Raw genomic sequence first — 13241 nt, forward strand, 5'->3', positions numbered from 1 at the left:
CAAAATACTTTTTTTTTTTTTTAAAGAAGACCTATAACACTATTCTGACATAATTTTAAGATGCGAGGAACCACTCTACAAAATAAAATGCATTAACATTTTTGTTTTACCAGAGAATCAGACAGGAATATAGGCTACACAGCCTATTGGCATCTTTGCATATTCAAGCCTCTGAATACAACAGTCCCTTTAAGGCTCTCATGGAGGATGGTTGGCCACCCTGGGTAGCTTTTCAAATATTTCAACATTCCAATTACTTTTGTATATGTCTACGGTTCAAAACAGTGTCTGGAAAGTTCTGGAACGACAGATCCAAAATTCATACAACCAATGTACATAAAAAAAAGAAGAAGCTGATGCAACAGATCAGACCGTTTAGCTTAAAAATGTTGATAGAGTTTTATTTCTTCATATTATAAAGCTCAACAATGCACACATGGCTGTAGGCTATTTGCGAACGTTCCAAAATGCAATTAGCAGAAAAACACTTCTCAAACACGCACACACGCACAAGCGGTTTCACGTGACAGATGAAAATATCCATTCGAAATGAAGAAAAGGAAAATGTAAAAAGATGCATCAACTAGCATGATGGATTACTGACTAGGACAATGCCTTTGGCTGCTGGACAATAAAATAACGGCGATTTGAAAACCTACAGAACAACAATTCCCTCAACATTTCTATGCTCATAATTTGGCTACTTTGAAACAAGAGATGCTTCGTAAAATGACATGAAACATGCAGGTTTTAAAACAATTACGTTTCCGGTGGAATAGTTTTGAAATGCTGACCGCCTCCGCGCAGGTTCAAGGTGGGTGAGGTGCGGGGCGCAACAGGCACGGACCTTCACTCGACCATTACATCTGATAGAACGGTGCCTCCAGCACGTGGACAGAATCAAGTCTTTAGACGTTCATGTGAATTATCCTCCATTGTATTTGGCCAAACGTGACTGGCGTTTAGCCGTTATCTGTGGAATTAAAAAGTCTCATTAAAGTTTGGCTACATTTTCCGTCGCCTCCCTCATGTCGGCATCGGTTTGGACATGAGGCTGTAGCCAATGTGCTTATCACCTACACTTTGTAGAATTTGTATATATATGTACATGAAAAATGTATTTGAATGTTATTCCAAAGTTGGCCTGTGATCGGAGTAATTGTTTGATATTGTGATTTGTGTGGAAAAAAAACAAGTCTTTACTTGTCCATTTTGACAACTTAAAATCTATATTCTTCTTGTTCAACTAATTTTTGTAATTGTCCCAGACAAAAGGAAAAGCGTTAATGCAGAGTACTGGACGAGAGGATGAGAGTAGGAAACAGGTTGTGTTCCGCCTTTAAGTGCTCACAGAGGACAGCAATACACAATATGAAGTTGTCTCTGAGCCTCTCCATGTTGTCTTGGCAAATAGCTAATTATACACCGTGCCTCACGCACACCAGTCTTAGGTTTAGCCTTGTCCCTTTGTGCTGTGCATAATTTGACCTGAGAACTGAAATTGTTTGGGATTCGTCGTCTTTGGCAGACTGGTATAGGTAGGGAACATAGCTTGCTGTCTTCTATAGTCCTTCAATCTAATCAAATCAAAACTATTGCAAGCTGGTAAATTCTGCCAGTCTTTATTATGGCATTACATAGATCAACTGATCACCATATGAAGAGATGGCATACGCTCGTATTCTTACACTGATTAGCCAGATGTGTGATCTACATTTTTCTAGGATAAATGTGTGCATACTGGTTGATAATGGTTTATTCCACTATGTGAATGTCAAGTGATGGGTAAAGCGTTAAGGGTAAATTACAGGGGTGAAGTGATTTGTGTCACAAACGGAGATGAGAAAATAACAGGATCCATGCCCTGACAACAGCAATTCAGTTGAGCGCAGAGATACAGCCATGTCCTGAGGGGTAGAGAGAGACCTGCAAATAAACAAGTGTTCAAATGAACAGTTCCCCTCTTTCTCTCACCTGTCTGACAATGTAGGCTTTGTGAGCTTGGAATGAGGATGAAGGAGTAGCATAGCTGAAGAGCCACAGTCACACAAGACAGAAAATAAAAATATTTAAAAAATACATTCGGTGGCCTACCCAAGGTTGAGGTGTTTGAGCTTCTGCAGGCTGCTGATCTGAGTGGGCAGCTCTTCTATCTGGTTGTTGAACACATTGAGAACTTCCAGGTTCTTCAAGTCAGCCACGTTGGCAGGAATGGCTGAGAGAGAGACAAAACATGGAATAAAAATACAGACCACCAGTATTTCTTCCTCCCAGCCTTATTGAACATTGCATACTCTTTCATCACTTTAAAACACAACCATGGAGTCAAACTACGACCAGCTGAAGAACCACTATAGTCAGGCTGATGGTACAGCGTCTTAACGAGCCAATTATCATCCTGTATGGCTTTGATGGCTCATTTAGCTGCTCTATGGCCATGGCAATCAGGGCAGAGGTTTGACATTTTAATGATGGGGCCATTTCTTTTGTTCCCTACACCTCCCCCTATTTTTCCCCTCTCACCCTTATCCTCCCGCTCCTCATCCTTTCCCCCCCCACGAGTCAATTTTTGAGAGGTGGACAGAGATCGATAGGGAGATAATGAGATGATGCCTCTATCCGATTAGAGGCCTGATCAATGGAGGCGTTGGTTAAGAAGGGATGGGGGGGTACACAAACAGAACAGGTGGACCTGACAGGAATGTCCCTGGGGAGATCAGGGTGACTGAACGTGTCCCTGCCATACCGTTTCCATATCACAGGGACAACATGTCACAAAGGCTAGTCTTTGAGGGGATTGCTTTTCAGTGATGAGAGACATAATTGTTATAGTTACATACCACAATATTATTTAGGACGATATTTTATCAATACTTGGATTTTTTTGTTGTTGTTGCTAGGTACCATTAGCTAGCACTAGTCGGCTGTACCTGCGCCAAAACTCCTGTATTGTTCATCTTTTTAAATAGTGAGCCAATATGTTTGTTTTCAGCACTTATTTCCATGACTGATCAAAACTAATTTTCTCATGCTCTCTCTTCACTCTCTGCAGCAGTCATATAGTGAGCAATATGATTGGAAGATCAAATCACAAAATCGATTCCTGTAAATATAGACTTGTGACAATCATATGAGTCGCAATACTTATCGTATCGGCACCTAAGTATCGTGACAATATTGTATTGTTAGGTCCCTGGTAATTCCCAGCCCTAGTGCGTGTGTGTGTGTGTGTGTGTGTGTGTGTGTGTGTGTGTGTGTGTGTGTGTGTGTGTGTGTGTGTGTGTGTGTGTGTGTGTGTGTGTGTGTAATCTCTGTAGTCTGTAACTAAAGCTTAGTAGCATGTGGAATTAAAAGTATACCAGGGAGAGAGACTTTGTCAACCAAGTCGCAACCAGTCCAGTCTGAATCCAAGTCCAAGTCACAACCGGTCCAGTCTGAATCCAAGTCACAACCGGTCCAGTCTGAATCCAAGTCACAACCGGTCCAGTCTGAATCCAAGTCACAACCGGTCCAGTCTGAATCCAAGTCACAACCGGTCCAGTCTGAATCCAAGTCACAACCGGTCCAGTCTGAATCCAAGTCACAACCGGTCCAGTCTGAATCCAAGTCACAACCGGTCCAGTCTGAATCCAAGTCACAACCGGTCCAGTCTGAATCCAAGTCACAACCAGTCCAGTCTGAATCCATGTCCATGTCACAACTGGTCCAGTCTGAATCCATGTCCATGTCACAACCGGTCCAGTCTGAATCCAAGTCCAAGTCACAACCGGTCCAGTCTGAATCCAAGTCACAACCGGTCCAGTCTGAATCCAAGTCACAACCGGTCCAGTCTGAATCCAAGTCACAACCGGTCCAGTCTGAATCCAAGTCCATGTCACAACTGGTCCAGTCTGAATCCAAGTCCAGGTCACAACTGGTCCAGTCTGAATCCAAGTCCAAGTCACAACCGGTCCAGTCTGAATCCAAGTCACAACCGGTCCAGTCTGAATCCAAGTCACAACCGGTCCAGTCTGAATCCAAGTCCATGCTATGCAATCTGGTTTCTGAGCCGGTCACGGGTGCACCTCAGCCACACTCAAGGTACTAAACGACATCATAACCGCCATCGATAAAAGACAGTAAGTACTGTGCAGCAGTCTTCATCGACCTTGCCAAGGCTTTCGACTCTGTCAATCACCAGGTTCTTATCGGCAGACTCAGTAGCCTCGGTTTTTCGGATGACTGCCTTGCCTGGTTCACCAATTACTTTGCAGACAGAGTTCAGTGTGTCAAATCGGAGGGCATGCTGTCCGGTCCCCTGGCAGTCTCTATGGGGGTGCCACAGGGTTCAATTCTCAGGCCGACTCTTTTCTCTGTATATATCAATGATGTTGGTCTTGCTGCGGGCGATTCCCTGATCCACCTCTACGCAGACGACACCATTCTATATACTTTCGGCCCGTCATTGGACACTGTGCTATCTAACCTCTAAACGAGCTTCAATGCCATACAACACTCCTTCCGTGGCCTCCAACTGCTCTTAAACGCTAGTAAAACCAAATGCATGCTTTTCAACCGATCGCTGCCTGCACCCGCATGCCCGACTAGCATCACCACACTGGATGGTTCCGACCTTGAATATGTGGACATCTATAAGTACCTAGGTGTCTGGCTAGACTGCAAACTCTCCTTCCAGACCCATATCAAACATCTCCAATCGAAAATCAAATCAAGAGTCGGCTTTCTATTCCGCAACAAAGCCTCCTTCACTCACGCTGCCAAGCTTACCCTAGTAAAACTGACTATCCTACCGATCCTCGACTTCAGCGATGTCATCTACAAAATCGCTTCCAACACTATACTCAGCAAACTGGATGCAGTTTATCACAGTGCCATCCGTTTTGTCACTAAAGCACCTTATACTACCCACCACTGCGACTTGTATGCTCTAGTCGGCTGGCCCTCGCTACATATTCGTCGCCAGACCCACTGGCTCCAGGTCATCTACAAGGCCATGCTAGGTAAAGCTCCGCCTTATCTCAGTTCACTGGTCACGATGGCAACACCCATCCATAGCACGCGCTCCAGCAGGTGTATCTCACTGATCATCCCTAAAGCCAACACCTCATTCGGCCGCCTTTCGTTCCAGTACTCTGCTGCCTGTGACTGGAACGAATTGCAAAAATCGCTGAAGTTGGAGACTTTTATCTCCCTCACCAACTTCAAACATCAGCTATCTGAGCAGCTAACCGATCGCTGCAGCTGTACATAATCTATTGGTAAATAGCCCACCCATTTTCACCTACCTCATCCCCACAGTTTTTATTTATTTACTTTTCTGCTCTTTTGCACACCAATATCTCTACCTGTACATGATCATCTGATCATTTATCACTCCAGTGTTAATCTGCAATATTGTAATTATTCGCCGACCTCCTCATGCCTTTTGCACACATTGTATATAGACTCCCCCTTTTTTCTACTGTGTTATTGACTTGTTAATTGTTTACTCCATGTGTAACTCTGTGTTGTCTGTTCACACTGCTATGCTTTATCTTGGCCAGGTCGCAGTTGCAAATGAGAACTTGTTCTCAACTAGCCTACCTGGTTAAATAAAGGTGAAATAATTTTTTTTTTTTTTTTTTTTTTTTTTTAATGTCACAACCGGTCCAGTCTGAATCCAAGTCACAACCGGTCCAGTCTGAATCCATATCATCACTGATTGATTTAGAGTGGAGTCCCGAGCTGTGAAAAAATCGTGACTCGATTCCGATCCCTGGACTTTTAGAGTCCATTTCTCTCCATCTATCCCAGTGGTTTACCCCGCACCACAAAATCAATTCCATTCAGGCTCAGTCTCAATAGATCTGTGAATGTCCACTGAATCAATGCAGAGTGAACATAGGGTCACAGAGTACTGGACCTGGCCACGCAGATCTAGGTCTACGCCTCAATCAATACAACACTCCAGTGATCTCTTTACACACTATTCATTTACGACACCTGCCCTGTTTTCATGCGAGTAAAGTTAAACTCTTAGACATGCTGAAGACGATAGGATTTCATACTACAGATAACACTTTTTTGCTTAATTGTGTTTAATTGCTAGTCTCAATGGAGATAAATGAGGGAGAGAGAGCAAGCGAGAGAGAGAATAGTGTGTGTGCGTATGATATTAAGTGTGTGGTATTAAGTGGGTGATATTAAGTGTGTGGTATTAAGTGGGTGCCCTCTTGAGTGTGTGTGAGAGGAGGCGGCTGGGTTCAGGTTGGTGCAGCCTGCATGGGGACCCTGTGACACTCGGGAGTTGTTAATGATCAGATAGATAGATTGATGGTAATAGGGGAGAGACGTGTTCGGGAAACGGTCCCAACCTTTGGCTAAGCAGCAACAGCCATCTCATTTCCCCTCTTTCTCCCGCTCCCTAAGCCTCTCTCTCCCTTCCAACACCGCTCACTCTCCCTCCCATAGGCTAAGTAAGTACCCTGCTCACCCAGATCACCCTTCTCGTCACCTTCCTCTTCCTCCTCTCTAATGAAAGACTTTCCAAATGTCACTGTAATATCTGACTACCTTGAAAAGTTCAAAAAGACGGCACGCTATCTTTTATATCTGGGAGCGCTTTAAAGCAGGCAGGACAAGATCAGAGCCACGGAGGGGAGAGAGGGGAAAAACCCAGTAGAGGTACGGCAAGACGAAGAGTAAAGCCATAAACCAGAGCTCCATATTCACAATACAGTGATTTGCTGTGTAAAAACTAAATAAATACAGCTAAGAACATTATCGCCAACAGACGGATCAGATGGTCGCACCTGAAACACCTGCAGGTAAATGGGTATGGATGATAATGGTAATTAGCTATTCCAAAAACAAGTCTCTGATCTTCCGCTATAAATAGCATGGAGAGAGAAATGTATAATGGATGTAATCTCAATGTGTGACATCTTAAAATGGGGATTAGGGTGAGGAACAGAACAGAAAACTCAAGATACCAGCAGTATGAGATAAACAAATGTGCCAACATGATGCAGGTAGTTAGGTGTGAACTTGGAGCTGGTGTCTGGAGTAGTGACTGAAGATGCCAAGAGAGATCTTGCGATTTTTTTGTTGTTAATTTGTTTCAAGTGTATCCCTAGTGGGCTTGTCCCAAAATTAACTACAGACTCTTGTACAGATGATACACAAGTTAACAGAGAGACATGATTATCTGCCTCATTCTTTGTGATTACATTGCTATGTTACCTGGTTTTATGTCATATTAATGCAATAACAGCGTAATAATGTAATAAACATATTAGCAACTTCAATTATGTTCTTCTTTAAATTACTCATAACACACATGAACCCTAGGCTTTGAGATCCCAAATCAAAATCCTCAAGTAAATGCATACTTTGTCAAACACCCCCAGCTAAAACAGAGAAGTGAACTGACTTTCGTTGTTCAAGCTGACTACAAAGGCCTTGGTCTCCAATGCTCATCTCGGAAAGTGAGCCTTTTAAGGCAAGTACTACAGCACAAGTGTGCACTCTAGTGGTAATAAGCACAATTTCACACCCTTGCGTTGCCATTCATAGCTGTGTATGTATGTAATTTTGTAAAAATAACTCTTTCAATAATATACACTGTGGCAAGGTTATTAGGTACGCCCATCTTGTACCAGATCGAAACCCTCCAGAACAGCCCAAATTCTTCAGGGCATGGAAACGCTGATCAATTGGTATCAAGGGACCTAACGTGTGCCAGGAAAACATTCCCCACACCATTACACCACCAGCTTGCGCACCTGGCACTGGCGAACATACCATGCTCAAAGTCACTAAATTTGCACATTCTAACATTCAATTGAACTGTAACTGAATGCCTTGATGCCTGTCTATTTGCTTTATATAGCATGTCACGGCATTGACTCTACAAAGTGCTGAAAGCGTGCCACAGGGATGCTGGCCCATGTTGACTCCAATGCTTCCTACAGTCGTGTCAATGGATATCCTTTGGTGGTGGACCATTCTTGATACACACAGAAAACTGTTAAGAGGGAAAAACCTCAGCAGCATTGCAGTTCTTGACACACTAACCGTTGCACCTGGCACCTACTACCATACCCCGTTCAAAGGCACTTAAATATTGTGTCTTGCCCATTCACCCTCTGAATGACAAACACACACACAATCCATGTCTCAATTGTCTCAAGGTTTAAAAATCTTTCTTTAACCGGTCTCCACCCCTTCATCTACAGTGATTGAGGTGGATTTAAGAAGTGACATCAATAAGGGATCAAATATTTCACCTGGTCAGTCTATGCCATGGAAAGAGCAGGTGTTCCTAATGTTTTGTACACTCAAGAGTATGTCCAAATCGGACAGAAACTAGGGTTGAGACAAATGTTCCCTCTATGCGGCCCACCTGCGTAGCCACGCACCTCCTCCAGGACTGGCAAACAGAAGAAACGTCAGGCCGCACAGAGATGCAAGAGAAGATTGAGCTTCACTGAGTTCGCCCCATTAGTTTGCACAATACAGATCAACGTCTTTTTTCTGTGATCGAATCAACATTATATCAGCCCCTTTTCAATGCAACAAAACCAAAACAAATCTAACTTTGCAAGATTGAGCGTGTGATTTTGTTGTAAGCAGAGCCAGAGTGCAACGGAGAAGGACTCTATTGGCGTGTGTAGTCCACGAGAGGTCTTTCAATCACCCACAAGTGAATGCTCTTTTCAGATCAGAGCCGCGCGTCACTGAGCACAAAATGTGTAGGCTACATTTCAAAAGCTCTTTGAAAAGCCAGTCAGGTAAAAAGCTTATGTCTTAATTAAAGGGCCAGTGTTGTATTTTGAGACAGATTTGAATATGCAAATAAACCAAGAGGCAGAGGGGTAGCCTACATTGTCTAATTCTCTGTATGGTAATAATAATACATTTTACTTCGTAGTGGTTTCTTGCATCATACAACACAATGCATTTTACAGTCACCTAATTGGCCCATGGTGTTACAGACCAAGTAAGCAATCATTAATTATTGTCAAGCCCTTCATAATGTAAAAAAGTCTCATGCAATGTAGTCCTGCATTGAACACCACATATAGGCTACTGTAGGCTATATCATAGAAATAAAAAGCTATTTCCACGTGAAACTGTTCTGGGAGTCGCTCCATTGGTTTTGTTGGTTGGCCTACGTTGTCCTCAAATAGCCACAATAGCCTATTGGCTACTGTCAAACTGTAAGAGTACAGATTCAGTGTTCACTGTAAACGAGCTGTAAGTTGCACAAAATTCTCTCAAAGTTCAAGTTTCCGCTCACAAGACCCAAAATTTGCTCAGTGGCCCAAACAATGGGAGGGAACATTGGTTGAGACATCTGTCTGTCAAAGTGGAGAATACTGAAGGGACATGATTGGGTCTAAGTCTGCTTGCTTCACAGCGGAATAAACAACAGATAAACCGTCAGAACTTACTTGTGAGCTTGTTGTGACTCAGAACCAGCTGGGTAATGTTGGACAGTGTGACTGCAAAGTAAAAACACAAAGGATATGTCATACATGAACCAGCATTATCTGAGGAATTACTTACTACAACTGTACTTACAGGAATAACAGACCTGATTAGATAAAGTAAAAAAGACACTGTCATGTAAAGTGTGACCGAAAATGAACTCCCTGTTCAATTATATAAGAGTCGATCTGACCAATCCTATAATAAAAATATACTGTTTTGCCTTCAGATGCATAAGGCATGCAGCAGTTTGTAGGCTACACCATTTATAATTATTATTAATTTGACCAAATCCAAACATCAACCAAGTAACAGATCACACAAATTTGTGATCACAAAGGCACTGTTTTGCTTCCTATCTATATGCCACATCAACCAATAGGAATTCAGGGCGAGACAAACGTTTCCCAACTCCGGTCCTCGCTTATCCCCAAAGTTTCCCAACTCTGGTCCTCGAGTACCCCCAGACAAGTCCACCTGATTCTACTTGTCAACTAATCAGCAAGCCATATTCAAGTGTTTTTTTTAATAGAGAAGATAATGGCATTAAACAGCAACGGTAGGCCCCTACTCACATAACCCTGGAATGTCCAGCATATTTGATACACCCCTGTCGCACATATCGACCTCGGGTATATTCTTCTCCCGGCTCTCCTCTACGATTTTCTTCAAAGACTTGGACATTTTCTACAACGTAACCAGGGGAAAGTCAAGGAGTTAGTTGAGTTGCTACTTTTTCCTGGTTGAATGAGCAGGATGTGCTACTTTCTATGAACATGAACAAGAAAGTTAGATTGACGGCAGATAATATGGAATAGGCTAGAGTAAGTAAAATAAGTTAGAAAACCGTTCATTGTATGTCGGAAATGGTTACCTTTCGATTGGTATTAATTCCGTGAACAATTATTGTGTTAAAAGGAGAGATATTTCCAATTTACTTCCTAGACTAAGCGTCTGAACACACCCAACCGGAAATTGATGTGCGACGATCTGTAAAATGTTCTGCATGCCATAAAAGGGCACTTCCTACAACCCAAACGTCTCCCAAAAATTCTACGAGCATAGTTCCCTTTTCCAACCAATCGTTTTCCACAATCCCAGAGAAAAAAAGAGAACGTTAACAAGGATATCCAATTGGATCCACGGTTATATCCTAACTGAATGCTCTGTTGTCCTTATTCAGCCAATCGGATAGAAGGATGGTGCAACATAAATATGCTCCGCAGTGAAACAATGTAGCGAACGACGCAAAATTATTCTACAGTATCTTCTACAGTGTAGACTGTATCCGACGCATCATTGACTGTATCGGATAGCCTACATTGTAAAAATTACATGAACGCTCGCATAGACATTTGAATAAGCAATAATCAACATGTTACTGATTTGAACAGGGATAGGGTTAAACTAAATTGTGATAATCTGTGATAATGAACAGGTTATAATCAGTGTGTGTGTGTGTATATGTATGTATATATATATATATATATATATATATATATACAGTGCCTTGCGAAAGTATTGGCCCCCTTGAACTTTGCGACCTTTTGCCACATTTCAGGCTTCAAACATAAAGATATAAAACTGTATTTTTTTGTGAAGAATCAACAACAAGTGGGCCACAATCATGAAGTGGACTGACATTTATTGGATATTTCAAACTTTTTTAACAAATCAAAAACTGAAAAATTGGGCGTGCAAAATTATTCTGCCCCTTTACTTTCAGTGCAGCAAACTCTCTCCAGAAGTTCAGTGAGGATCTCTGAATGATCCAATGTTGACCTAAATGACTAATGATGATAAATACAATCCACCTGTGTGTAATCAAGTCTCCATATAAATGCACCTGCACTGTGATAGTCTCAGAGGTCCGTTAAAAGTGCAGAGAGAATCATGAAGAACAAGGAACACACCAGGCAGGTCCGAGATACTGTTGTGAAGAAGTTTCAAGCCGGATTTGGATACAAAACGATTTCCCAAACTTTAAACATCCCAAGGAGCACTGTGCAAGCGATAATATTGAAATGGAAGGAGTATCAGACCACTGCAAATCTACCAAGACCTGGCCGTCCCTCTAAACTTTCAGCTCATACAAGGAGAAGACTGATCAGAGATGCAGCCAAGAGGCCCATGATCATTCTGGATGAACTGCAGAGATCTACAGCTGAGGTGGGAGACTCTGTCCATAGGACAACAATCCGTTGTATATTGCTGTGCAGTAGGGTTGCCGCTAGTTGCCACAGACACCAAGTCAAAATTCGCTGTCATAAAAATTTATGAAAACAATTAGCTATGGTCTTAATTTAAGGTCAGGGTTCGGCATGAGGTTAGCAGTGTGGTTAAGGTTAGGGTTAAAGTTAGGGTTAGGTTTAAAATCAGATTTTAACTTTGACTTTGACTTTGACTTTCTGGCTGTGGTCACTAGTGACAACCCATATGTAGGCTATCTATTGGATTGAGGGTTAAACAACAGTCAATTTAATCATTCATTAATGAATCATTTTTGAAAACAACCAAAACTGGGCATAACAGTGAACAAAGAATGCTTCTTTCCTTCAAATAACTTTTCTCTTTCTTCACATGATGATAAACAGATTTTAAGAATACATCACACAATAGTCGTAGAATTCCTGGGCAGGTGCCAGTCAGTAAAGTCCGTCTCCTAGCCCACTATAGTAGTAATACCTTCCTAACATTACCTTGCGTGGGAGACACATTCTCTGGCCTGGCTCCTAGTGTCCTGGCTCAGACACGACACCATAACACAATACACTGCAACCTGAGCTTCCTCCCCGTCCTCCTCCTGCTCTTCCTCCAGCGTAGATCACCCTGACTGGTGAGAACAGGAGGAGGTAAACCTAGAGGGCTCCCCTGGCTGAGTGCTACTTTCTTCTTGCTTGGCTGTGTTGGGTTGACGAGCCTCCATACAACACTCCCTGCGTCGCGTTTCTCTCGCTCAATCCTTCCCACCCTTTCTCTTTCTTCCTTTCACTCTTTCCCTCTCATTTTCTGTGTCCTTGTTCTTCAGGCAGGTTAGGCTGGGGCTGGTGATTTCTATATCAAAACAGAGGCCTCTATATATAGACTGATTTATATTTGGCGGATGGTGAGTGGCAACAGATGCTTGCAGCACAGATGAACTTTGCCTTCACTGTGTGCCGGGGAGAAACCTGGGATTCAGGGCCACTCTCTGTTTGCACTGTAAAATATTTAACTACTAAATTCACATCCAAAAAAGGAGAGAGAAAAAAACATGAGATGAAAGAAGGTTGTGCTTGTGTGTGCGCACAAGCTAGACAACGATATTAGCTATTGGGAGGCACAAGGGACAGGGGACAGGGCTGTGAGTGCTGGGTGTCTATGGGTCCTGCTAGGGAGAATGAAGTCATGCATGTAGTACCAGTCAAAAGTTTGGACATACCTACGCAATCAAGGATTTTTCTTTATTTTTACTATTTTCTACATTGTAGAATAATAGTGAAGACATCACATCTACGAAATGACACATATGGAATAATTTAGTAACCAAAAAGTGTTAAACAAATACAGAGTAGCCACCCTTTGCCTTGATGACAGCTTTGCACACTCTTGGCATTCTCTCAACCAGTTTCATGAGGTAGTCACCTGGAATGCATTTCAGTGAACATGTGTATTTTGTTAAGTTCATTTGTGAGGCCCTCCCGGGTGGCGCAGTGGTTAAGGGCGCTGTACTGCAGAGACTCTGGGTTTGTGCCCAGGCTCTGTCATAACCGGTCGCGACCGGGAGGTCC

At 42.7% G+C, this 13241-nt stretch overlaps 1 protein-coding gene across 1 annotated transcript in view; it reads right to left on the bottom strand.

Moving 5' to 3' along the window:
* The window catches only part of rsu1 (Ras suppressor protein 1), a 36569-nt gene extending 25932 nt beyond the window's left edge, over positions 1 to 10637 (bottom strand). Inside the window, exons 1-4 of the mRNA XM_035741657.2 lie at positions 10346 to 10637; positions 10047 to 10158; positions 9435 to 9485; positions 2095 to 2215 (exon numbers count right to left, since the gene is read on the bottom strand). Coding sequence (XP_035597550.2) covers positions 2095 to 2215; positions 9435 to 9485; positions 10047 to 10155 — 281 coding nt within the window. The 5' untranslated portion in view covers positions 10156 to 10158; positions 10346 to 10637. The remainder of the gene's footprint in view (positions 1 to 2094; positions 2216 to 9434; positions 9486 to 10046; positions 10159 to 10345) is intronic.
* Positions 10638 to 13241: the final 2604 nt, after the last annotated feature.

This window comes from Oncorhynchus keta, chromosome 28, assembly GCF_023373465.1.
Source record: "Oncorhynchus keta strain PuntledgeMale-10-30-2019 chromosome 28, Oket_V2, whole genome shotgun sequence".
Taxonomy (NCBI): domain Eukaryota; kingdom Metazoa; phylum Chordata; class Actinopteri; order Salmoniformes; family Salmonidae; genus Oncorhynchus; species Oncorhynchus keta.